The 23306-nt window shown below is 43.8% G+C and overlaps 1 protein-coding gene across 2 annotated transcripts in view; it reads left to right on the top strand.

Annotated features, from left to right (window-relative positions):
* LOC147603777 (pentatricopeptide repeat-containing protein At5g67570, chloroplastic-like) overlaps nucleotides 1-23306 on the top strand; it is a 65103-nt gene that overhangs the window by 41781 nt on the left and 16 nt on the right. The window contains exons 5-9 of one of the 2 annotated variants that reach the window (XM_086796411.1): nucleotides 1311-1424; nucleotides 1576-1669; nucleotides 1754-1916; nucleotides 14811-15240; nucleotides 21883-23306. The exon at nucleotides 21883-23306 is cut by the window's right edge and continues 16 nt beyond it. In XM_086796411.1, coding sequence (XP_086652537.1) covers nucleotides 1311-1424; nucleotides 1576-1669; nucleotides 1754-1916; nucleotides 14811-15240; nucleotides 21883-22137 — 1056 coding nt within the window. In that variant the 3' untranslated portion in view covers nucleotides 22138-23306. Of the gene's footprint in view, nucleotides 1-1310; nucleotides 1425-1575; nucleotides 1670-1753; nucleotides 1917-14810; nucleotides 15274-21882 lie in introns of both variants that reach the window. The other variant, XM_086796410.1, reaches the window with a different exon arrangement.

The raw sequence follows: 23306 nt of genomic DNA, 5'->3' as shown, positions 1-23306 counted from the left end.
GAGGAGGAAATATGAAGCTTCTTGTTACATCTTTTGATTGGGGGCTATTTTAGCCAGTTTATGGTACTATCTATCCTTGTGTTGTATATGTTTTATGTCTTTATGTTGTATGAATGGCTTTATACTTGCATTGTCATTGACTAAAGACCTATATAGGCTTATGGATAAGAAGCTTGCTTTATACTTGTAATGTCATTGACTAAATACCTATATAGGCTTATGGATTAGAAGCTTGCCTGTGGCTTTATCCTTCAAAGTGTAATGGTCCTTTGAAAGTGGTTATATTGGTGCCAAGGTATAGTCGGCTTCTAGATCCATGTGGCAACCCCGAGTAAGAGGTCATGTAGTACATATGTTTACTACGGGAGAGGCATGCGGTATCTTTATTGCATCTCCATGACCATTAGGAGAAGAGCTCCCAAGGACAGATTACATTTCTTTGTTGGAGTATTAGCGAAGGTCTATATTCCGTATTACTTTGCCCTATCGAAGTAACTTATGGGCGCTTATTGGGATGGATTAATGTGAAATTAAATTATGTGCTTTCTTGCTTTATTATTACCCCTAAGCGTATATAAGTGAGTTATTGGCTCATAAGTGCACATCCTTTGTAGGGGGATTGAACCCAAGCAAGGCCTAGACCTTGAACTCTAGCTACACACCTCAGAGGGGTGGGCTTATGGTGGCATGGGACACCGTGGCTAGGCGAGGATGTGTTTGTTTATGTTTTTGCAAGTTGGGGATGCCCGGGAGATCATGTGGCAGTTTCGCTGTGTGATTGGGCTGTAAATTTTGCTTGAATGATATGTGTGATTGAGTGAGTTGTGAGAGCATTATGACTTGTTCTTGGCTCCAACCCAAAGGTGTAAGGTCTACTGCGCAAAAAGCTTCCCTGTACATTGCTGCTCTGATCTAACTAGTGAGTCAAAGAGAAGGCATGGTCTGTACTCGCTGAAAGTGTGACTTAAATGATTGTATCTGTAGCCATGTTAATGATATCCTCTAGCTAATTGGTCTCTGCTGTGGGTTCCATGGATAATTTTTAGACACGAAAACACCACTCCCAAGTAAGTGTAAGATTTAATGGTGTCGTCGTCAAATGTAAAGGTATCTTTTTGTAGTCCCCATAACTCCTATTGAAAATCATTGCCAAAAATATTCAATGCGTAACCCCAAGATAATCCAGTGGAAAACATTTTTGCAATACTATCTCATGATGCACTTTCTAAATTGGTGATGGTTTTAGTTTGTTGACTGTTTTCTTCATGGATGGTTGGGCCTTGTTCTGATTTTTTTAAGTGTTGGTGAAGGTTTTGAATGCTTGCATACCCACAAAGGAGTGGACGGGTGTATCATGGACATGGGAGCAGATAGAGAAGCAGGGGATAAGACCAAACGGTGCCACTTTTGGTCTAACTATAGAGGTTTTAACAGTCTAAGACATCCTAATTTTATGATGTTGTTCTCTTTCTGTTTTTAATTTTTAGACATGAGCATCACATTGCGGCCTTTGGTGGCTCGTAATAGATCTTCAAGAGACTTAATGTACAGTCTTTTCCTTTTCTTTTACAACAGGCTATGGTGAAGGCGGGCAGTTTTGACCAGGCAGTCCGGTATTACAGAAGGATGGAGAGGGCGGGCTTTCCTCCAAACGCACAGACTTATAAGTGTAAGATTTGTCATTGGAAGGGGAAATAGGGGTTTTATCTTCAATCTCCTGGCCTCCTGACTAATTATTTATCTTGAAATCCAGGCTTGGTAGAGGCCTTTGGCAAGGCGAGGAAACCCGATGAGGCTGTGGAGCTAGTAAAGGAGATGGAAGCATCCGGAACTGTTGCAAGTGCAAGTGTTTACTTTGCTTTGGCTTGCAGCTTGTGCATTGCAGGGAGGTTGAAGGAGGCACTTGTTCAGGTGAGGTTTGTTTTTTAACAATGCATGGACATGTATCTTCCCGCAGTGACAGATTCAACCACTTGTACAAGAGATAAAGATAGAGAGAGAGAACGGGGAGAGTACGATAGGTATAGGGGTTTCAGAGAGTACACCACACTGAGCGGGGAACAGGGCCCGCCCCCTCTTTAGGAATTTATTTCAGGAACAATCCACGAGCTTTTCCAAGCCACGATCAATACAATAAATGAATACAATATCAAACAAGAGTGCTGATGTCGAGGTCTGGCTGAAGTCGATGTTGAGGCACAAGATATCTGATGCCGAGCTCACCACGAGGATGACCCACAAGAGTCTTATACCGGGCTAGTACCAAAATCCAATGTTTGAATCAAATCTGATGCTCCCAAATATCCACAAAGTTCTCTACACCCAATCCAATCAAGAATCTTGAAAAAGCAATCACGAGGGTGATGAATACGGGCCCCCAAATGACAATCCCTCTTTTTGGCAGCGACTTTACCTCAGGCAGCGGTTGCTGGACAGCTGCTTACTCAGGACAACGCCTCAAAGGGGCTGTCGGTGCAAGCTCTTCAGAGCGGCGTCTCTCACAAGGCGGTGGCCAAACAAGCACTGCAGGGCAGCTGTGTTCAGCAGGCGGCACAAGTTCACAGGATGGCGCAGATGCAGAAGGCGGCGCAAGTACACAAGGCAGTGGTTGGAGGCGCTTGTGCACAGGGCGGCGATTGGAGGCGCAGGCGCACAGGGCGGCAAATGGAGGTGCAGGCGCACAGGGCGGCAGATGGAGGTGCAGGCGGCACAGCTCACAAGATGGTGCACATATGGCGGCGCTGCTCACTGGGCGGTGTAGAGGCGGCGGCGCATAGACGGAGCAGCCGGGAAGATAGACGCTGCAGATTTGCTTTCGCTGGTGGAGGTGGAGGAGCTGGGTGGCGTATGGTGGGAGAGAGGGAAGGTGATGATGCTCAAGATTACTCTTGTTTTCCCCGAAGAAACTCCAAAAATTTCTATGCTCCTCCATGAGGGTACAAGCTACTTATATACTAGATGGGGCTCTTGCTTTTAGCCTTGCCTTGATTTTGCTTTGCCTCTTTGCTTTTGTTTTATTTTCCTTGCTTTTGCTTTGTCTCTATTAAATATCAATAATAGCCAAAGTTCTTGATTTGTGCTTTTACAACTTCACGGCCTTGCTTTTTGGCCCTGGAGTTGCTTTTTGATCCAGTTTGATGTCCTCTTTCCAATGGTGCCCTTAGCTTTTGGTCAACATAGTTTGACTTTTTACTTTTGCTTGCTTTTTGACCCATAATGGTGCTTTTTCTTGTGCCAACCTAAGGATCCCTGTTCTGATGTATCCATCAACTAGTTCAAGTGTCTTGGCATGAGTTCCATCATGTGAAAAGAGCTTGGAGGACCAAATAGATACATTCCCTCCCTCTTATATCATAGTTGTCCTCAACAGTGGGGTACAAATATTCCATAAGATCATGATACTAGCCCCATTTGGTGCTCTTGTGCATCTGGTCTTTCCTCATATATGTGGTGCCTTCTACTCCTTTGGCAACATCTTTATGCCTTTCTTTGACCGATGTCCTTGTTCTTGATGATATATGTTGTTCATATCCCGTGACATGTGTTAGATATAATAAATGCATACTTACCTTCTGCAAAAGCTAGATAGAAGCTAGTCAACAAACAAGTATGCATCATTCACGTCTATTGGGTGTTCCAGGTACTGGCCATGTAGTCTGGAGTCCAGTGGACTATCACATGCCATAAATCTAAGCATTGTCCACACATCAAAAACAACACACAAAGTCAAAGAATTTCAAACATACATCAGTATGCAATGCACAAGTAATGATCCTCCTGTTCATGGATTGTCCTATCGAGTTTCATCAAAACTGTGCTGAGCTATTTGGCTCTCAAGGGAAACCGTTGAGACTATCCTCAAGGCCATCTGGTTACTAGGATTGCCCGAGAAGTCTTCCATAGTCATATGGGCCATCTGGTCGCATTGACCGTCCGACTATGAGATCCAGTACAGTCATATGGGCCATCTAGTCACAATGGCCGCCCGACTGCGAAACCCAATACAGTCATTTAGGCCATTTGGTCGCAATGACCATCCGAATACAAAATCTAATATAGTCATTTGGGCCATCTGGTCGCAATGATTGCCTGACTACGAAGTTCAAATATCTGGCATCGTTGCCGTCCAATGGGTCTGTTTGCATCGTTGCCTCCCATATATAAATGTTGCTTCTTGGGCTTTCGAGCATCGTTGCCACCCAAACTAGAACATATCAAATCAAGATCATTACATAAGCAAGATAATGATCAAATACCGTTTCAATATAAATATATACAATGAAGAGGACTAGAGGTACAATTCCCTCCCTCTTAAATCTGTCTTGATCACAAGATGTTTCACGCCTGTACTTCAAATACATCTGGACCAACTGCATCCTCATAAGCTCGAAGAATATTTGGGTAGTCCTTGAAGTACTCTTCCGGCATCCATTTCGCATCCATAGGTGAATAGTTCTTAAACTTGAAGAGGAATTTCCTGACCATTGTCCTTCCTCTTTTCTCACGGAATGGAATACAATTTGTTCGAGCTATAAGATTTCTTGTTCTTCCACTTCCGGTGGATCCTCCAATACAGGCTCCTCTAGGGGTAATCTTGTATGTGGCTTCAATAAACTGACATGGAAGGCATCATGTATCCTCCAATGATCTGGAAGATCCAATCGATAACATACATTGTTGGTCTTCTTAGTAACGTGAAAAGGTCCATAATATCTGGGGGCTAGTTTGGGTTTCTTCTGCTCTTTAGCTTTAGACTTTTTAATTCTTGCTTTTTGAAATCGCAATAAGACCCAATCCCCTTCTTCAAAAGTGACCTTCCTTATATGCTTATCTGCAGCTTTCTTTTGCTTGGCTTGAGATGTCTGAATAGCCTTTCGAGCCTGTGCAAAGTCTGTATCCAAATCTCGAACAAACGCGTCCGCATGGAAGATCTTTTCCTTGGTCTTTAAAATAGGCAACAACAATGGTTTGCCATATATAATCTCAAAAGGAGCTTTGCCTCTCGAAGAGTGAATAGTGTTGTTGTAGACAAACTCAACCAATGGCAAGTACTTCTCCCATTGATTCTTTGCTTCGAGATCATAACACTTTAGTATTTCCAAAATAGTGAGGTTTACGATCTCACTTTGTCCATCTGTTTGGGGATGGTAAGCTGAAGAGAAATTCAGCTTTGTTCCCATGTTGTCAAAAAGTGCTCTCCAAAAGAAACTGGTAGTCTGAGGATCTCTATCCCCTGGATTTGGGTAATCCATGATGCTTCAAAATTTGTTGATTAAACAATCTCACCATATGATCTATGTGGATGGTCTTCTTTACTAGAATGAACTGGGCTTGCTTACTGAACGTGTCAATAATAGTCCATATTCCATAATTTCCAAATCCTGACTTTAGCAACCCAACGATGAAGTCCATAGAAATACTTTTTCATGGAATATTGGGTATTGACAAAGGTTGTAATAATCCTGCGGGTTTTTGTCGATCAAACTTGACCTTATGACGAACCAAACATTCTCGAACATATTGATCGATGTCCCTTCTTATACTCTCCAAAGCCTGAGTTGTTGTCATGATTCCTCTATGTCCCATATAAGGTGAGGCATGGCATTCTTCCATTACCTTTGGCCTCAAATATTTGGTTACACATAAACGGGTTTGCATCATAAGGAACCCTTCCTTGATGACATAAGAGTTCACCAAGTTTCCATTCTACAACTTGTCCCAAATGTCCTTGAAATATTCATCTATAGCATAAAGATCTTTCATCATAGTGAAGTCCAAATGATATCCCATAGAAACTGCATGGGTCACGGGTCTTCGAGATAGAGCATCTGCTACTTTGTTGTCTTTACCATGGGTATGCATAATCTGAAAGTGAAATCGGGCCAAATAACTAGCCCAGCTTATATGCTTTTCTGATATCTTAGGTTGAGACATAAAATACCTAAGACTTTGATGATCCGTCTTGATAACAAACTCAACACCCATAAGATAGTGCTTTCAAATCTTTAAAGCACGAATGATAGCCATTAATTCTTTCTCGTATGTGGGTGCGGTCTTTTCGGCTCCTTGAAGTCTTCGACTCTCATAGGCCACGGCATGGCCTTCTTGGTTCAAGACTGCTCCAATGCAATCTCCTGAGGCATCACACTCTACCATAAATGGCTTCGATAAATTTGGAATAATCAATACTGGTCCTTTGCTAGCATAAAACTTTAATGCTTCAAAGGATTCTTTTTCAGCTTTAGCCCACGGAAATCCCATGGCTTTCTTTGTTAAATCATGTAGTGGACTTGCTACCACGACAAACCACTTAATGAACTTACTATAGTATGAGCATAAGCCAAGAAAACTTCGAACTACATGCACACTAGTCAACTCTGGCCATTCCACAATAGCCTTGACTTTTTTTGGGTCCATCTTGACTCCTTTCTTGGACACTATAAGACCCAAGTAGTGAATCTCTGTTTTGCTAAAGATAGTGGCTCCATCCAATCTATCCTGGATGTCATCAATCCTAGGAATAGGAAACTTGTTCTTTACAGTTATCTTGTTAAGAGCCCTGTAATCAATACACATACGCCAAGAACCATCCTTTTTCTGAACCAATAAGACTGGGGAGTAAAAAGGTGATGAGCTAGGTCAAATCAAACAATTTTCCAAAAGTTCGGTCACTTGCTTCATAATCTCCTCTTGTTGAGCAGGACTCACTCGATAAAGGTAAGCTTCCTCGCATGATGTCAATATGATGATCTTCGAGTCTCTTTGGAGGTAGCTCTCCGGGAAGAGTGTATGCAAAGCAATCTTCATACTTCTTTAGGAAATCTTTCCTTTCATGATTAAGAGTTGAGAGTGACCCATCACTCTTAGATTCCTTAGGATCTCTTACATATATATCAAGTACGAGGAAATAGATTGCTTTATTGCTTTAGGAACTTGTACATGACTAATGAGTGGAATGGAATACTTCTACATCAAAAGTTACATTCTTGTCCTTAAAAGGAAACCTAATCTTGTTTCGAGCCCAATCAATGGCCGGGTCTATCTTCTTATGCCAGGGCATACCTAGAATTACATCACAATGTCCAACTTTGTCAACAACAAAGTTCTCATGATCCACATAGTCTCTAATCTGTAAGCGAAGCTTTCCCAAAATAGGAGTCACCTCGGGCTGACATTCCTTCAAAAGCGGCACCTACATTAATAGGAGTTCCAAACCTATCCGAAGGAAGGTTCATGGCTTCAACCACTCGAGGATGGATGTAGTGGTGGATAGCACCACTATTGAATTACATAACCACGGGTTGGTTTGCCACTTTGCCCCAAGCTTTGAAAAGTTGACTCTTCTTTGGTGGAGTATCATCTTGATGTTGGAGTTCTTTTGGCAATGCATTATTTTGGGGCGGTTGGGCTTCTTGATTTGGTCTATCAAGACATTTTGCAGCCATGTGTCCTTTCTTTGCACATTGGAAACATTTACCTTCTTTGATATACTCCTCAAGTCGCTTGCGGGATAGCTTCTTTTGGTAAAATGGGGCTTTATTCTCATTCTTGTTCTTCTTTTCTTGTGGCTCGTTCCTTGCTTGAGATCCTCCTTTGAACCTCTTGTTTTCGACTCTTGTTCTTTGATTTGCCCACCATCCAAGGCATGTGTAGAGCTTCGGCTTGCAAGGCTTTGTCTTGGGGTTCTTCCAAGGTTTTAGGTCCCGCTATATAGACTTCTTGCATAAGCTTTGGTTGCAATCCATTGACAAACTTTCGCATTTCTATCAATGATGGGATGGGAGTATATGAGGTAAACTTCAATGAGACGGCTGAAAAATTATTAAGATATATGGCCACACTTTCTCCGGCCTTTTACTTTACCTCATCCCATTCCTTCGGCACATTTGCCTCGAAGTTTGCGGGAAGAAACTTTTTGTTGAACCTGGTTTTGAAATCAGTGCATGATGTAGGCTCGGTCCCATCTTGGACCACCTCTAGCCACCAATTTAAGGCGGCATCTTTTAAATGCATTCGGACCATGCGGAGTTTGGACTTTTCAGAGAAGTCATTGCCTCCAAAGGCGGCGTCAAACTATTTGATGAAGGATAGGGCTTTTTGGGTGTCCCGCTTTCATAAAAGGTATCAAACTTTACGCTTTTCTCTCCCGGCTTGAAGTCCACTTTGCCGGTTGAAGGCTCCCTTGCCTTCTTCTCCTTTGCTAGGCTTGAGGAAGCTGCATCGGATAGAGTGGGTCTAGGGGTAACTTCTCTCTATCCTCCATGAGTGATGGATCGGGCATCTTTGGGTTCCTCTCCAATGGTAACCCCTTTATCTCGTAAGTAAGCTTTGGCAGCTGCCACTCCTTCAGCTTCAGTGGCCTGGTCTTTGATAAAGTCTTCAAACATTTGGGCTCTTCTGTGATCTTGTTCCTTCTTGGCTCTCCAAGCTAGAAACTCTTCATCCTAAAGATATTATTTGAACTTTTGAAAATCATGATATTTTGCTGATGTCATGGTCGCAGTCTCATGAGAGACAGATTGGCGGCCTTGGATCACTCCTTGATGTTTTGGGTTGGCTTCATAGTTGTTACCTTCTTGAGGCCCTTGGTCTCCCTCGACTCTTGGCATGGTTCTGTCACCCTAGAAAAGATTTCTTCAAGAGATAATTAACAAGATAATCAACCACAAGATTGAGGGGATTGTGGGAGTACAAGATGTAGTGGAAAGCATAAATTCATTATACAAGTAGGTCCTTTTTATAGGAGAGACCTCGTTACATATTCTAAGCATATGCTTGATTTGATGCCACCACATATGGTAAATAAGATTCCATCAAATATTCTAAGCATGATGCCACCACAAATGCGTTTTAAGAGGCCGCTCCTACACGAGAGACTTATACATACTAGCGGTTGTTCACACACATTGGAACCGCTTTATTTAAGGCTTACATTCAATGCTAGTTTACTCAACCACGTAGCACTTGTTTATTTCCACATTAATCACTATTAATATTTAACATTCCCCCCATAGTGATAATGTGGTTAGAAAGCCCAGTCATTCTTGGACTAGGTTTCTTTATCTTCTGCTGCTGCTTCTTGTTGTTGGAGGTAGAAGAAGCGGAATTTGCAGAGTCATCATCAGCCTTCAGCTTTGCAAGCCTCTTCCGACACTCTTCGATGTAGTGTCCTGGCTTGTGGCAGTGACACTTTCCTTTCTTCTTCTTGGTGTCACCTTGTGATGAGTCCACTCTGCCTGTCCCTGGAGAAGTAGGCTCCGTCTCCTTTGCTTGCATCACCCCTGGATCTGGTATTCCTTGTCTGCTCCTCTTGGAGAAGTAATCCAACCAAATCCTCGAAGGATATAGGATTGCCTCCTCTCATAGAGAGATTCAGAGAAGTATGAAAACTCCGATAGGACTCAGGTAAGGAGTTAAGAACGGTGATGATCAATTTCCTATTATCAACTACCTCATCTATATTTAGCAGCTGTTCTTTAAGGTCTGTTACCTTGGTAAGATGATCTGAAATGGAATCACCTTCATTCATGATCAAGTCGTCCAGTATCAGGTACATGACTCGTGCTTCATTACGGGACTGGAACATGGTCTCGAGGACCACCCAAGGAGCCCTTGCAGAGTTGTAGGATGTGAGGTACAATCGAGCGCTTCACTAAGAGAGTGATCATGGCCATTGCTTGAGCATCACGAGCATCCCACTGTCTTTGGTCTTCACTAGCCAGGAGGTGGTGTTGTAATGCCTGACACAACTTGTGCCACAGTTTGAGTCGCCCTTGATGTCGAGGCGCCAGGAGTTGGTGCAACAGAACGGGGCTCTTGCCCCATGACAATCTCCCATAGCCCCTTGGCAATTAAGAGATTCTTGAGCATGAAACTCCATAGCGAGTAGTTGGGTCATCAAGTCGATCTTCGGTTGTCATGAAGGCACCAAATCCAGAAAGCTCAGTGGAAGTAGCTCTTTGCGTAATCCTCACGGTAGTATGAGATTTCCAAAGTTGGAGAGAGAACTAGGAACAGAAAAGCTCCCCCTTGATGTGAGGTCTTGGGAAAATATGAGAAAAAGAGAGTTACGGGAGTGTGCACACAACGCATCGGGATATGACGTGATTGAAGGTGCGATCGCGGAAATATACCAAGAACAGGGTGTATACTTGAATGAGCTAACACAAGACTCCAGGAGTAGTGCACAGGAACAAGAATGCCTATGGATGCTTCCACCTTAGAAAACTTCCCCTTATGAACAAGAATCCCCAAATATGCGACACAGAGGCCTTGAATTTGACAATAAATGTATAAAAATGAAAGCCCCAAAAAGGCTTGTACCTTTGCGAAGAAGATACTGGTGAGCTGAGTTGCTTCTCTCCTCTTTGCCTTCCTTAAGACACCCACTGAGCTGGAGCTGAGAACAAAGGCTGGATAGGTCGTAGAGCTGGCCTAGGTGGAGCTGAGAAAGGCGGTGCTAGCGCACGCAGTCGGCAAACAGGGAGGCGGCAGAACCGGGTACACCACTAGTTGAGGCGACAAAATTGGGCGCAGGAGCCGGGCGGAGGAGGCGTGGTGAGTCTAGGCGCAGGGGCGGCGGCGGGTGGAGGTGGCTCGCTGGGCAGAAGCGCCGGTGAGGCTGGCGGCTCGGGGCTAACCACCGGCGGCAGCGGTTGGCTGCACAGTAGTGCTGCCCAAATAACTAGCGGCGGGCGGCTTTGAGACGATGGCAAGCAGGCGCAGAACTCAATAGGCTGCATAGCACCGGCTCTGATACCAAATGATGGTTAGTGTCTAGAGTGCAGCCACACAATAGAGTGAGGAGAAGAGGGAGATGAGATAATTAACAAGATAATCAAGCACAAGATTGAGGGGACTGTGGGAGTACAAGATGTAGTGGAAAGCATAAATTCATTATACAAGTAGGTCCTTTTTATAGGAGAGGCCTTATTACATATTCTAAGCATATGCTTGATTTGATGCCACCACATATGCTAAATAAGATTCCACCAAATATTCTAAGCATGATGCCACCACATATGCCAAACATGATGCCACCACATATGCCTTTTAAGAGGCTGCTCCTACATAAGAGATTTATACATACTAGCGGTTGTTCACACACATTGGAACCGCTTTATTGAAGGCTTACATTCAGTGCTAGTTTACTCAACTACCTAGCACTTGTTTATCCCCACATTAATCACTATTAATACTTAACACGGCCCCCTCTTCTGGAATCTATTTTAGAAACAATCCACAGGCTTTTTCAAGCCAGGATCAATACAATAAATGAATAAAATATCAAACAAGAGTGCGGATGTCGAGGTCGGGCTGAAGTTGATGACGAGGCACAAGATATTCAATGCCGAGCTCACCACGAGGATGACCCACAAGAGTCTTACACCGGGCTAGTACCAAAATCCAATGTTTGAATCAAATCTGATGCTCCCAAATATCCACAAGGTTCTCTACACCCAATCCGATCAAGAATCTTGAAAAAGCAATCACCAGGGTGATGAATATGGGGCCCCAAATGACAATCCCTCTTTCTGGTGGCGACTTAGCCTCAAGCGGCGGTTGTTGGATAGCTGCTTACTTAGGACAACGCCTCAAAGTGGCTGGTGGTGCAAGCGCTTCAGAGCGGTGTCTCTCACAAGCATAGTAACATGAAATGTTTCGTCCGTTTCGTCGTTTCAAAGGTTTCGTTTCGTCTGTTTTGGACGAAATGCAAAGGTTTCAAAATGACACTTCTTATATACACATACCAAATTTATAACATAGCCAAGAGAAAGATGAAGATGCATTTTTTGGGACTAGTGGGTATGAAATTCATGATTTTGGGAGTAGGTTTTTTGGTATTTTCAAACTTTGGGTGAGAAAAGGAGAGAAAGAGAGGAGGAAAGAAACAAGTTGGAAGGGAAGAGGGAGGTGGGAAGAAAAGGAGAGAAAGTTGGAAGACAAGAAAAGGAAAGAAAGAGGAGGGGTGGACCGTGGAGGAGAAGAGAGAAAGAGGAAAAGGGAAGAGGAAGAGGAGGCGTGGAGGAGAAGTGAAGGAACGAAAAGGAGAAGTGGACGAGGAGAAGAGGCGGAGCAACAGGTTGCGGCCGAGAAGAAGTGTCGGATGCATGAAGTGGCAAATGGGCAGCAAACAAGGATGGAAACGACGGCAAAAATCGCATTTGCAAAAAAAAAAAAAACCTTCCGCCCATTTTTTTGACCTCACTTTACATTTGGGCGAAATGCCGTTTCGATGGGCAGGTTTCGTTTTGTTTCGAAACGTTTTGTGCCATTTTGAGAGGGCAAAACGGGTTTTTATGTTACTATGCTCACAAGGCGGTGGCTGAACAAGCGTTTTGCAGGGCGGCTATGCTCAGCAAGCGGCGCAAGTTCATAGGATGGCGCAGATGCACAAGGCAGCACTGGTACACAAGGCGTCGGTTGGAGGCGCTGGCGCATAGGGCGGCAATTGGAGGCACAGACGCGCAAGGCGGCAGATCATAGTGGTTGAGTACTTTAGGTACCGTGCAGTATGGTACGTGTACGGTACGAGTACGTTAAGTACGTATCAAGATAAAGTACTTTAAGTACGCTCGCGTTTTTTACTCTATATATATATATATAGAAAACTAATCTATTAACTACTGAGTAATGACCACTAACTAAAATAATTAAAAAACGTGTTGTACATTGAACCTCGTATTTGGTACGCAGACCTTATCCGTACGAGGTACGGTATGTATGGAGTGGTACGGAAAGTATTGAAGGTACACATCGAATGAGTACGGGTACGGAATGCAATGATGCGGCAGATGGAGGTATAGGCGCACAAGGCGGCAGATGGAGGCGCAGGTGGCACAGCTCACGAGCTGGCGTAGAGGCGGTGGCGCCGCTCACTGGGCGGTGCTAAGGCGGCAGCGCTACTCATTGGGCAGTGCAGAGGCGGAGCAGCCGGGAAGGTGGGCGCTGCAGAGGTGCTGCCGCCAGTGGAGGTGGAGGAGCTTGGGTGGCGTATGGTGGTAGAGAGGGAAGGTGATGATGCTCAAGATTACTCTTGCTTTCCACGAAGAAACTCCAAAAATTTCTATGCTCCTCCATGAGGGTACAAGCTACTTATATACTAGATGGGGGCTCCTGCTTTTAGCCTTGCCTTGCTTTTGCTTTGCCTCTTTGCTTTTGTTTTATTTTCCTTGCTTTTGCTTTGCCTCTATTAAATATTAATAATAGCCAAAGTTCTTGATTTGTGCTTTTACAACTTCAAGGACTTGTTTTTTGGCCGTTGAGTTGCTCTTTGAAAAATCGGCTTTTAGCTTTTCGATCCAGTTCGATGTCCTCTTTCAAATGGTGCCCTAAGCTTTTGGTCAACATAGTTTGACCTTTTGCTTTTTCTTGCTTTTTGACCCATAATGGTGCTTTTTCATGTGCCAACCTAAGGATCCCTGTTCCCATGTATCCATCAACCAATCCAAGTGTCCGGGCATGAGTTCCATTATGTGAAAAGAGCTTGGAGGACCAAATAGTTACACAGAGAACTATGCATGTGTAATATTACGAAGGAACCATTGAGGTTAGGGTTTACCAGAGTTCTAGTCAATTGTGAGCTGTAGTTTATACAGAGACAGAGACTTAGGGTGACACTGAGGTCTAGGGATGCACATAATAGGTAGCATACACACGTGTGATGGGTTCCCAACTCTTGAGGCATTGCAAGAGGAGCAGTACGGGAAGACTTTTGAGCTGCCTTTTTTACACATTTGCATAACCTGCGCAAGATCTGACCAGGGTTTGGGCATGTTAAAAGGTCTGAAAGGGGCCACAGGAGGTAGATTCTCTGACCTGCCCTTATTTTGGTGGGATGGTAAAGGCTCACATGCATCATTAAAGCATGGATGCATGTCTCATACTACTGGGGATTATAAGAGTGATCAGTAGAGTGTTGACCATTTTTGAGCCTTAATTGATAAAATGTACAAAGGCTGGAGTAAGTGTGATGTTTAGGGAAGCACACAAAGTGGTCTAGGAGCATGCCTGTCATGGGTCATAGGAAATAGCATATGTGAATGACTGGCTGGGAACAAAAGAAACAGTGTATAACAGATGTAGCTGGATTTGGGCGCCTACAAAGGGGGTAAATTTCAGCAAGGAGCTTATTGTCTAGATGAAGAGCGCCTGTCTGGGGACAGCAGATTTTCCCACAGGCAATCTCAGACCAGTCTTGGCCAGGGGGCTTGGCATTGAAAGGGACCAAAGGAGCCTACATAGGTATTTGGCTTCCTTCTGGAGTCCCCTTCAACAGGCTGACCAGCTGTTTTGGAGAGGGGTGGACTTCCTTTTGGGGGATCATTTGCAGCAAGAAAATAAGTGGATAGCAGTGTAAGAATGCCAACCTAAAGCTAATAGAAACCACCTCAAGGCCTTACTGATATGTTTTCATGACTTCAACATGAACTGACTACCCACCTTGCACTTAACTCCGGCCAACAAATGCCTCTAAATTATATCAACCACACCAATCATTATCAATCGTTTTATCACTTATTGATTTACATGGAAAACAAGGGTAGTGTTTGCTTAACTATCTTGCTATCCTGCACCTTTACATGCATGTGGGCCTTATTTGTTGGTGAAAGTTTGTATTTTCCAGCCGATCAAGACCATTTCTGTTTCTAAAATGCCTAGAATTGAGATTTAATGCGTTCTCAATGAAGCAATTATATTGAAAATATTGAGAGGCTTTTCCTCATATGTGTATATGTATTTGTTCCGGGGGAGAAGCTATAGTTGCTACAAAAGACCTTTGATTGATACTTGGATGCTTTGCAGGTGAGAAAAATGCAAGACATTCCTTCCAGAAAGCCAGATGTCATAACTTACACAGGTCTGATTCAAACATGCCATAAGGTGGGCCGGACCCAGGATGCTATATTTTTGTTTGAACATATGCAACACACTTGTGCTCCTAATGTGCGCACATGTAATGAGATGATCAAAATTTATGGACGGAATCACATGTTTGAAGAGGCAAGATCAGTTTACGAGGCTGTCAAGAAGGGTTGGCTAGAATCCTGCATAATTTTTGAGAATGCCAGCAGACTTTGCTGTGATTCACTCACTTTTGAGTTCATGTTGAAGGCAGTTGCTGTGTCAGAAAAATGGGACTATTTCGACGTTGTCTACAAGGATATGACTTCGCGAGGCTATCATTTAAGTGGAAAAACAAGCTTATGGGTGATGGTGGAACTCGCAAAGTTAAAAAAGGTGCAGTTCTGGGCGAGGTCTTTTCCATATCGTGTACTTTCTAATTCCTCAAATTTTATGAATGAGCTACTTCATTAAGTAGATATTTCTTCTTAATTATTATTTCATTAAAGTTGTTACTGGGGCGGAAATAGAGGAAAACCCTAACAGGGTCAACCTTCAAATTGAATCACATCAAGTGAGCTCTGGAAATTGTGTGTGTGTACAGATGAGAGAGAGAGAGAGAGAGAGAGAGAGAGAGAAAGTTATAGTAAACGTCTTCAATAGATCCAATGGGTCTATGAGACCAAAAGTGATACAAGAGTTCCATGTCGTACTGGGCCATGGAAAAATACTAACAAAACTGAAAAAAATTCATACAAAAGGATAGACTAGCTGTATGTCTATCTCATCATCATCATCAGCATGGTGTGCACTATGGTAAGCATGTGAATACGTAAGAAAGAAAAGAAAGTGATTAACGTCATACAAAATACTGTAAGGGTCTATTAGACCATAAGTAATACAATGGCAGCAGGGATATACTGAGGGATGGAAGAACTGAAAAAGAAGGAGAATATGCATCCAGATAGTAGAGGATTATCCTATGATCTCAGGTCAGAAAGGGGGTCAAGCCTTTGTGATGTCGGTGGAGAACCTCCTGGATCTGTCTGTGTGTGGTGGAGGGTCCTGATGCCATGGGTCGGGGGCATCTGGTTCGTAGAATGGTGGTCATGCAAAACTTGTGACCTGTAAAAGTGACTCCAAAGTATATGTACTTCTGCACAATCTCCACTGCGGTCTCTCTGTATAAGAAAGATAATTGTGAGGTGACTACATAAGATGTGTTGAAGACCATAACCTTGGTTTTACCCAAATTGACCGAAAGGTCTCTCCCCTTGAAAAATCTGTCCAATGCATCCAAGTGTTTCTGCAAACCCTCGGCTGAATCTGAGATCAAGACAAGGTCCTCAGCATATAGCAATATGGGCACTACTATTTGGGCCAACGGTGAGCCTCTACCTCCGAAACTGTCCACAAGTATTGCAATCTCATCAATGTATAGACCGAAGAGTGTAGGTGAGAGTGGGCAGCCCTGCTCAATCCCGATAGTGCTACATATGTCTCCTTACAGTCCACCAGGTGGAGTGCTCAGCCAACTACTGCCTCATATAGTGCCATCACAACCCATGTCATATAATGTGAGCTGGAGCTCCTGCAGGCGTCCTATCAAATAGGAGTGTGGGACGGAGTCAAAGGCTTTCTGGAAATCCACAAAGCAGCAATACACACGTCTCTTCCATGACCTCAACTTCTGGATGAAACCCTTGTGTGGCCAATCGCAATCCACATGGCATGGGACATGTGAACACTCAGGTAGCCCGGTTGGTGGATTAATCCATCCTCTGTGAGCTGTGAGCGTGAGGAAGTGGTCTCTGTAGAAGTGCATCTTCGGTGGGAGCTTCGAAGGTGTGATCCATGTGCAGTGGGTGTAGAAGTTGAGAAGATCTAACTGGATAATTTGGTTGGTGTCCTCATGAGAGAGCCGGAGAAAAGGGGAGTCCAAACTGTACAGAAGGGGTGGGAGGCGGTCCATGTGGAGCCCATATCCTGAGAACCAAGTGGAAACTCATTAGAAAATCCCAGCAATGAAGGGAGCAACAAAAAAACGCAGAGCTTTATCATGTGTGCATCAGAAAACTGAATCATGTGATAGGCAGAAGAATGGGTGGCAGGCTGAAGAAACACAACATTGAATGAGGGAAGAACAGATGCACGTGTGAAGGCAGGGCATCAGAGAAAACGTAGAGCTCATCATGAAGGAAAAAATACAGAGCTCATCATGAAGGGAAAAAATGCAATGCTGAGGGGATGTTCACCTATGCTCTGATACCATGTAGGTGAACATGCTTTCAAACATGAGAGAGTAGAGTGGAAGGACAGATGGAGAGATTAAGCCATGGTGACTTGGTGCATAGACATGGATGGGTGGAAGAGAGAGAGAGAGAGAGAAAGAAAGAAGGAAAGTTGTATTAATGTCTTCAAAAGGCCAAAATGACCTATGAGACCAGAATGTTGCGTCATGTCTATGGAATACATCATCATGGTACTGAAAGTAAAATTAAAAGAAAATATCCGTAAAAAAACAAAGAGCCTTAAGCTTTCGCATCAGCCAAGAATATCTCACATACGGGGCTGCAACATGGTACCCAATGTAGCAAGGCTGAGCCGATGAGAGAGAGTCCTGTGGCACTGGGAAATGATGTCTCTGATCCTCCTGAGGCGACGTGAGCATGGGCGGTGGCCACTATGTTGGGGGCGTTGGGCTCTACATAGCTCAATGGCTCTATCTAATGTCACTCCTCTCGGCCGAGGTCCTGCATCAGCCTGGAGGTTGGGGGGAGTGGTGGATCTCCTCTCGGGGCCTTAGTCTGGAAGAAGTCAGTGAGAGCTCTCTGTGCTGGTTCTTGGGCAGGTACAGCTGATCTGGGCTGCAATAGGGATTCCCTGTGTCTACGGAGCTCCAGAAGAGAAAGCACCAAGCATAGTCACCAGAAACGTTTCAGGGTTTTTGAGGTTTCGGGACAAAACGTTTCGTCTTTCAGCTAAGAAACGCGGAGGTTTCGTAGTTTTTTCTATATAAATACAATAAAATGGTTTAGAACTTGTAGATTGTAGAATTATTTGTAGGCCTACCTAGTGCTAGCTAGGCACTTAAAATATTGTAAAAGCTTAGGCAATTGTGGTCACAATTGGGCAATTGGGAAGTTGTGACTCGTGAGAAATTAGGGAATTGGGAATATTGGAAAATTTGTGAGAAATTGGGGGAGAGAGATAGGAGGAGGAGGAGGAGGAGAGGTGACTGTAGATCGCGTGCAAGAGAGAGAGAGGATGTTTGGGTTGTAGGTCGTGCGCGGAGGCGGAGAGAGAGAGAGAGAGAGAGAGAGAGAGAGAGAGAGAGCCCAACATTAAATAAAAAAACACTTACACAAAATTTTAAAAAAAAGACAATTTGTTTTTTTTAGAAATGAAAAAAAATCCCTGTTTCTGAAATGTTTTTCTGGAGTTTCGGCCATTTCGGCTGTTTCGGTTTTTCAGAGTTTCTCAGTCTAGAAACGCGTTTCTATGTGACTATGGCACCAAGCATCTCTGGTTTGGAAAATCCATGATCCTAGAGAGTGGTCCAAACTCCTCTCAGAAGAGGTAGTGGAACCTCCCCCTGATCTCATAGTATACTGGGCATTTACATATATAATGAGTCTCTGTCTCAACCTTTGTATGGCAAAGCTAGCATGTCTTGTCCTCTGGTGCAACTGCTCTCGGCCCATATCTAGCTATCTCCACTCTCAACTGGTGGGATGAGGTGCAGATCTGCCCAATTGCACACCGCACCCCGAATGAGAGATATGTATCCATGTTGTGCGGGCATATGATGAAGTCATCCTTCGTCATGTGAAGAAGATGGTTTTTGTAGAAAGCCATCTTCGTCTGTAGGGGTTGGAGGGGTGTGTTAACACACATAAGAGAGAAAGTTGTTGCGTAGCACAACAATGATTGTATTATGATAATACTTCCACCATGAACAATGCTTTATATAGGCACCAAGGCCCTATCTTATGCTCTGTTAATAAGAGGGTGTTCACACCTAAAGTGTTCACACACCACTAGACACTTACTAGACTCCCTAATATCCAACTATGCCAACACCTAAAACCCTCTTGTCAGGCTTGATAGAAGAGCTTGATCACACATGACAGCGCCTACATCAATCTACCCAAAGACAACCTTCTTGGCTCTAAGTAGGGTATGACATGGAATGATGGAGCCATTTTTGAAAAGCCCCAATAATTTGTGTATGCATGAGCTCTAATTTGATGAATTTTAGTAGAGTTTTGAAATGTTCTAATTTTTGTTGTCATGGCACAATGCAGGTGCAACAGAGTAGATGGGCATCACCAGATCTGAGGGAGGAGTTGTTGGTGATGAGATCTGCTTGTGTAGAGGCGGTGGTTATTGCATAGCTATTAGCAACTGCTCTTACAGCACAGGGCGGCTGTCATAGGGGCCGAAGCGGGTGCACATAGAGCAGTTTGGGATGGCCATGCGAGCAGTTTGGGATGGCCATGCGTCGGATTGTTACGTGGAACTGGAGCGCATGATAACATAGTGGCACGTGTGCAGGCCCAAAGAGTTGACTTGACATTGTGATGGTGACGCCTGCTGATGTGCGTATGGCGTAGGGGGTTGTTGCATGCGTAGAAGCCTTGCTGTACTGATCCACAGCCCTAAGCTTGATTAAGAATAAGATGCTAAATAAACATGATTAAGATAGAGGAGAGAGAAGAATAGAGAGATAGGTATTAGGGTTTTTTCTTGTATTTCATATGGTACAAAAAGGTTGCTTTAATGTGTGTACATGATTACTGAATGTGTATGCATGAGTAGGCCCTTGGTCAGCCCCGGAGGGTTGACCTTTGGCCCTACATATGCTCTACTGATGAATGAACTGCTTAAGTGCTGAATGAACTTGATGATTGACTGAATATAGATGACTTTGCTTATATATTATAGGCTGGTCGGCCAGTTATAGTGCTGTTGGCCTGCTGCTTGGACAAATAATATGCTTAAACTGATGTTTAAATGCTGTGCGTAACTCATTGCTTGCCCTTGCCTGATGCCCTTCACTTTGGTGCTTGGCCACCTGCTGCCTAGGTGCCTGGCTGGCTGCAGACAGGTCATCCAGACCCTCTAGGAGAAGTTGTAGTTGGCTGGGCATCGGTCCCAGTAACAATACCCCATAGCCGATGATACTGGAGTAAAGTCTTCATTTGTGAAGACCAATCAAGGTAGTTGGTCCCATCTAGGATGGATTCCTTGGGAAGTTGGGGAATAGATGAAGACATGATAGTCGGTGTAGAAGCCATGGAATCCTCCTCTTGAATTTACAGTGGAAAGGCTACAAGTAGGTACCCCGGGGGCTGCCACTCCTCCTTGGATGCTAGGTGAGGTGAAAGAAAAATGTAGAACTGTACTCCTTCTGGAGATCAAGACACATGGGTGAAGACAGGAGTTGACCCAATGCACGATAAAGGGAGGGAGGGAGAGGCTAATGAAGCAAGTGCACGGTGCTACCACTAGACTAGGGTACAAACAGAATACAAAAAATAGGGATGTTGCAAAAAAAAAGTGTGTTAAGCTGCAGGGAGGGAGGAGCGCTCTGATACCATGAGAGAATAGTTGAAGGCAGCAAACGGAAGCAGAGGAGAGACTTGGAGTAGCCAACAATGATCCAACACTTCAAGCTTCCATAGCTGAACCATAGTTCTAATACTCCCAACTAGAGGACTTCTCCTTGTTGGGAGAACTCTGCAATATCTGCAAATAATGGCGCATTTGAGGTCTCCAATTTCTGTCACCTTGCGTGCAAATCTACGGCAATATGCATCACTCTCAAGCCAATCGTGGCTAATTGCATCCACATAAAGCAGGCCTCCTCATCCCGTCTGACCATTGTGAGCATAGAATGCAATTTGAGCCCCCTTGCCCTATGGCAATGGATGTTTTTTACCATTATAAGCAAAACTCAATCAGTGGGAGATACCTTTCCCACTCAGACTGTCTCTCAGAGACATATGTTCTCAGCAATTCCTCCATAGTTTGGTTAGTCCTCTCCATCTGACCATCCAACTCAGGCTGATCCGAATTTGACATGTTGAAGCAAATTGGAAATATTGATTGCCAAAATTGTGCAGTGAATTTGGGATCCTGGTTCACTGACAATCTCCTTAGGCAATCCTTAGAGCTTGTACAACTGTTGTAGCAAGGGCTGAGCTAACTCGTGACTCTTCATAGTCGTCCACTTAGTAGGGATAAATCTAGCCATCTTCGTCAATTGGTCTACAATGACCAAGATTGAGGCATGGCCCCTATTAGTCTGGGGTAATCCAACTACAAAATCCATCGAGAGACACTTGCCATTTTTTTAGGAATTTGGAAAGGATGCAATAACTCTCTAGATCTAAGTCTTTCAGCTTATTAAGCTTTAGCACTAGGTGGCCTGTATTTCCAGCCCCATAGCCCCTATATAAGGGTGCCCCAGATCTGATTCCAGGCATCAGAAGTCTTTGCAAGGTTCCACAGGCTTGTACATATGCCCTGGCATCCCACAGGGAGAAAAACGTGTGGTCGGGACCTGCAGCGTTTACTTAAATGCAGCACGTAAGAGGGATAAATGCAATCCCCAGGTGCTGCCTGGCAGTACAGCCGGAAGGCGGCCAGGACAGCCTCTCTTCCGGGTGCTCTGCATGCATCCAGCGTCAGTGTTCTTGGTGCAGTTTGCAGCCCCCAGTCAGTCCCATACACATTCAGCAATACAACCAAATACACCTTCATGGTGGCAGACCCCTGGTCTTTTGCAGAGGTTAATATTACTTTCTTTCTTTTATTCTTTCTCTTTCATTTGTTTGCAAATCATCAAGTTTGAATGCTGATTTTTTGCTCTAATCAAGTTAACGATTATACTCCAAGCTTCTGCATGCAACACATCTCTAGCAAGGCCATGCCGAATGTTAGGGTTCTATATGTTTTTTCATTAGTTTTTGCTTATCTTTGCATATGTTTTTTCATTAGTTTTTGCTCATCTCATTTGCATTTTATTTGCAGATTGATCTTGTTGACGATATTATGTGCCGACTTCGAAAAGCTGGCGAACCTCCTGATCCAAGCTTATATGAGGCACAAATTCTTTCTTGTTTACAGGAAGAATGTGTCCAGAAGGCATTATACTACCTAAATGATATGACAAGACATGGATATGAGGTGGTGTCTACCATGCATGTTCTCCAAAAGCAAGTACAAAAGGAAACATGGAACAGATTCTTACGACAGGCAGGCAGCTTCGAGGATTTAGGAACTTAAACGAGGAAACATCTAGACTTTTTGGGGCTGTTTCATCAGCTGAAGAATTTTCTTATGGCTCAAAAGAAGGTTAGGGTCAATGATGTCCAAGGAATGGTTGCCTTGCTAATAGCATGAGCTGAGCTCTGATTTTGCGACTCTTCTAGCTCAGCAACCAATGATGTAAAAAATGTTTGTCCTTCGGATTCCAACCAATGGTGTGTAAAAAATGTGTCCTTCCCTTTGGTATCCAGCATGAAAAAATGATCATGTGAAGCTGATCAATTTGTAACCCATGGTACTTGATGGTGAAGAATGATCCCTTGAAAGTGAGAGCAAGGCTTTAAGTACTACATCACTCAGCATGGCAAGGTGCTCATCTTTGTGCTTCCCTCATGAACATGTCCACTTGATTACATTTCGGATTAAGGGAAGGGTGGAAATGCAGGCCACATTCATTGATTAAAGCCAGTGGATGAGCTTCCCACAGACTATGCAAGGTTTTGAGTCTGCTATAAGAGGACCCCACTTTGATGTCATGGATGGGGAATGCGTGAGGAGGTCAAGTACAGCAAAGAATAACAAAGCGATTGTCTCCTCTGCTGTTGGATCACACCCTGATGCCATAATGGGCATGACTTTGGTTTGTGCAGGTGGTGATGTCATCATGGGGTATAATACTGTCAGGTTACAAGAAGATTATGCCTTTGATTCTCAATAATAAGCACAAGTGAAGTTTTTCTCTAATAGCAATCCTGGGTAGTCAGGACTGATGTAATGCGAGGTATGTATATAAAAGCATTGTATATGGTCACAGCCAATGTGTTTCGACCTCTATTTCGTAACCAGGGCTCTTACAATTGTGCTCGAAGAAAGTTTATGAAGGGCTTTCATAATGAAGCTTTTGTATCAACTCAATGTCAAAATGTGACCCTTGGTCACTGACTACCTGCAACTTGACACCCTGAAAAGTCTTGGTTTAGGCACTAGATGGTGGCCGTAAGGTCTGGGATGGCTTAGATAGGTTGTCCTAGGGTGAATTGGTACTACAAATCAGGCTAACAGCCACGAGAAATTCTTATAATTAGGTGAAGCTAGCGGTTCCATGCGGTCCGATGAAAACAACAATGTACCAATCATTAAATTTTGTGTGACTAGAAAAAAAAAAAAACAAGTTATGTATATGCAAA

This window comes from Cibotium barometz, chromosome 63 (genome assembly GCF_041138505.1).
Source record: "Cibotium barometz isolate CiBa-2024 chromosome 63, ASM4113850v1, whole genome shotgun sequence".
NCBI lineage: Eukaryota > Viridiplantae > Streptophyta > Polypodiopsida > Cyatheales > Cibotiaceae > Cibotium > Cibotium barometz.
This window is presented reverse-complemented; position numbering and strand designations above follow the sequence as displayed.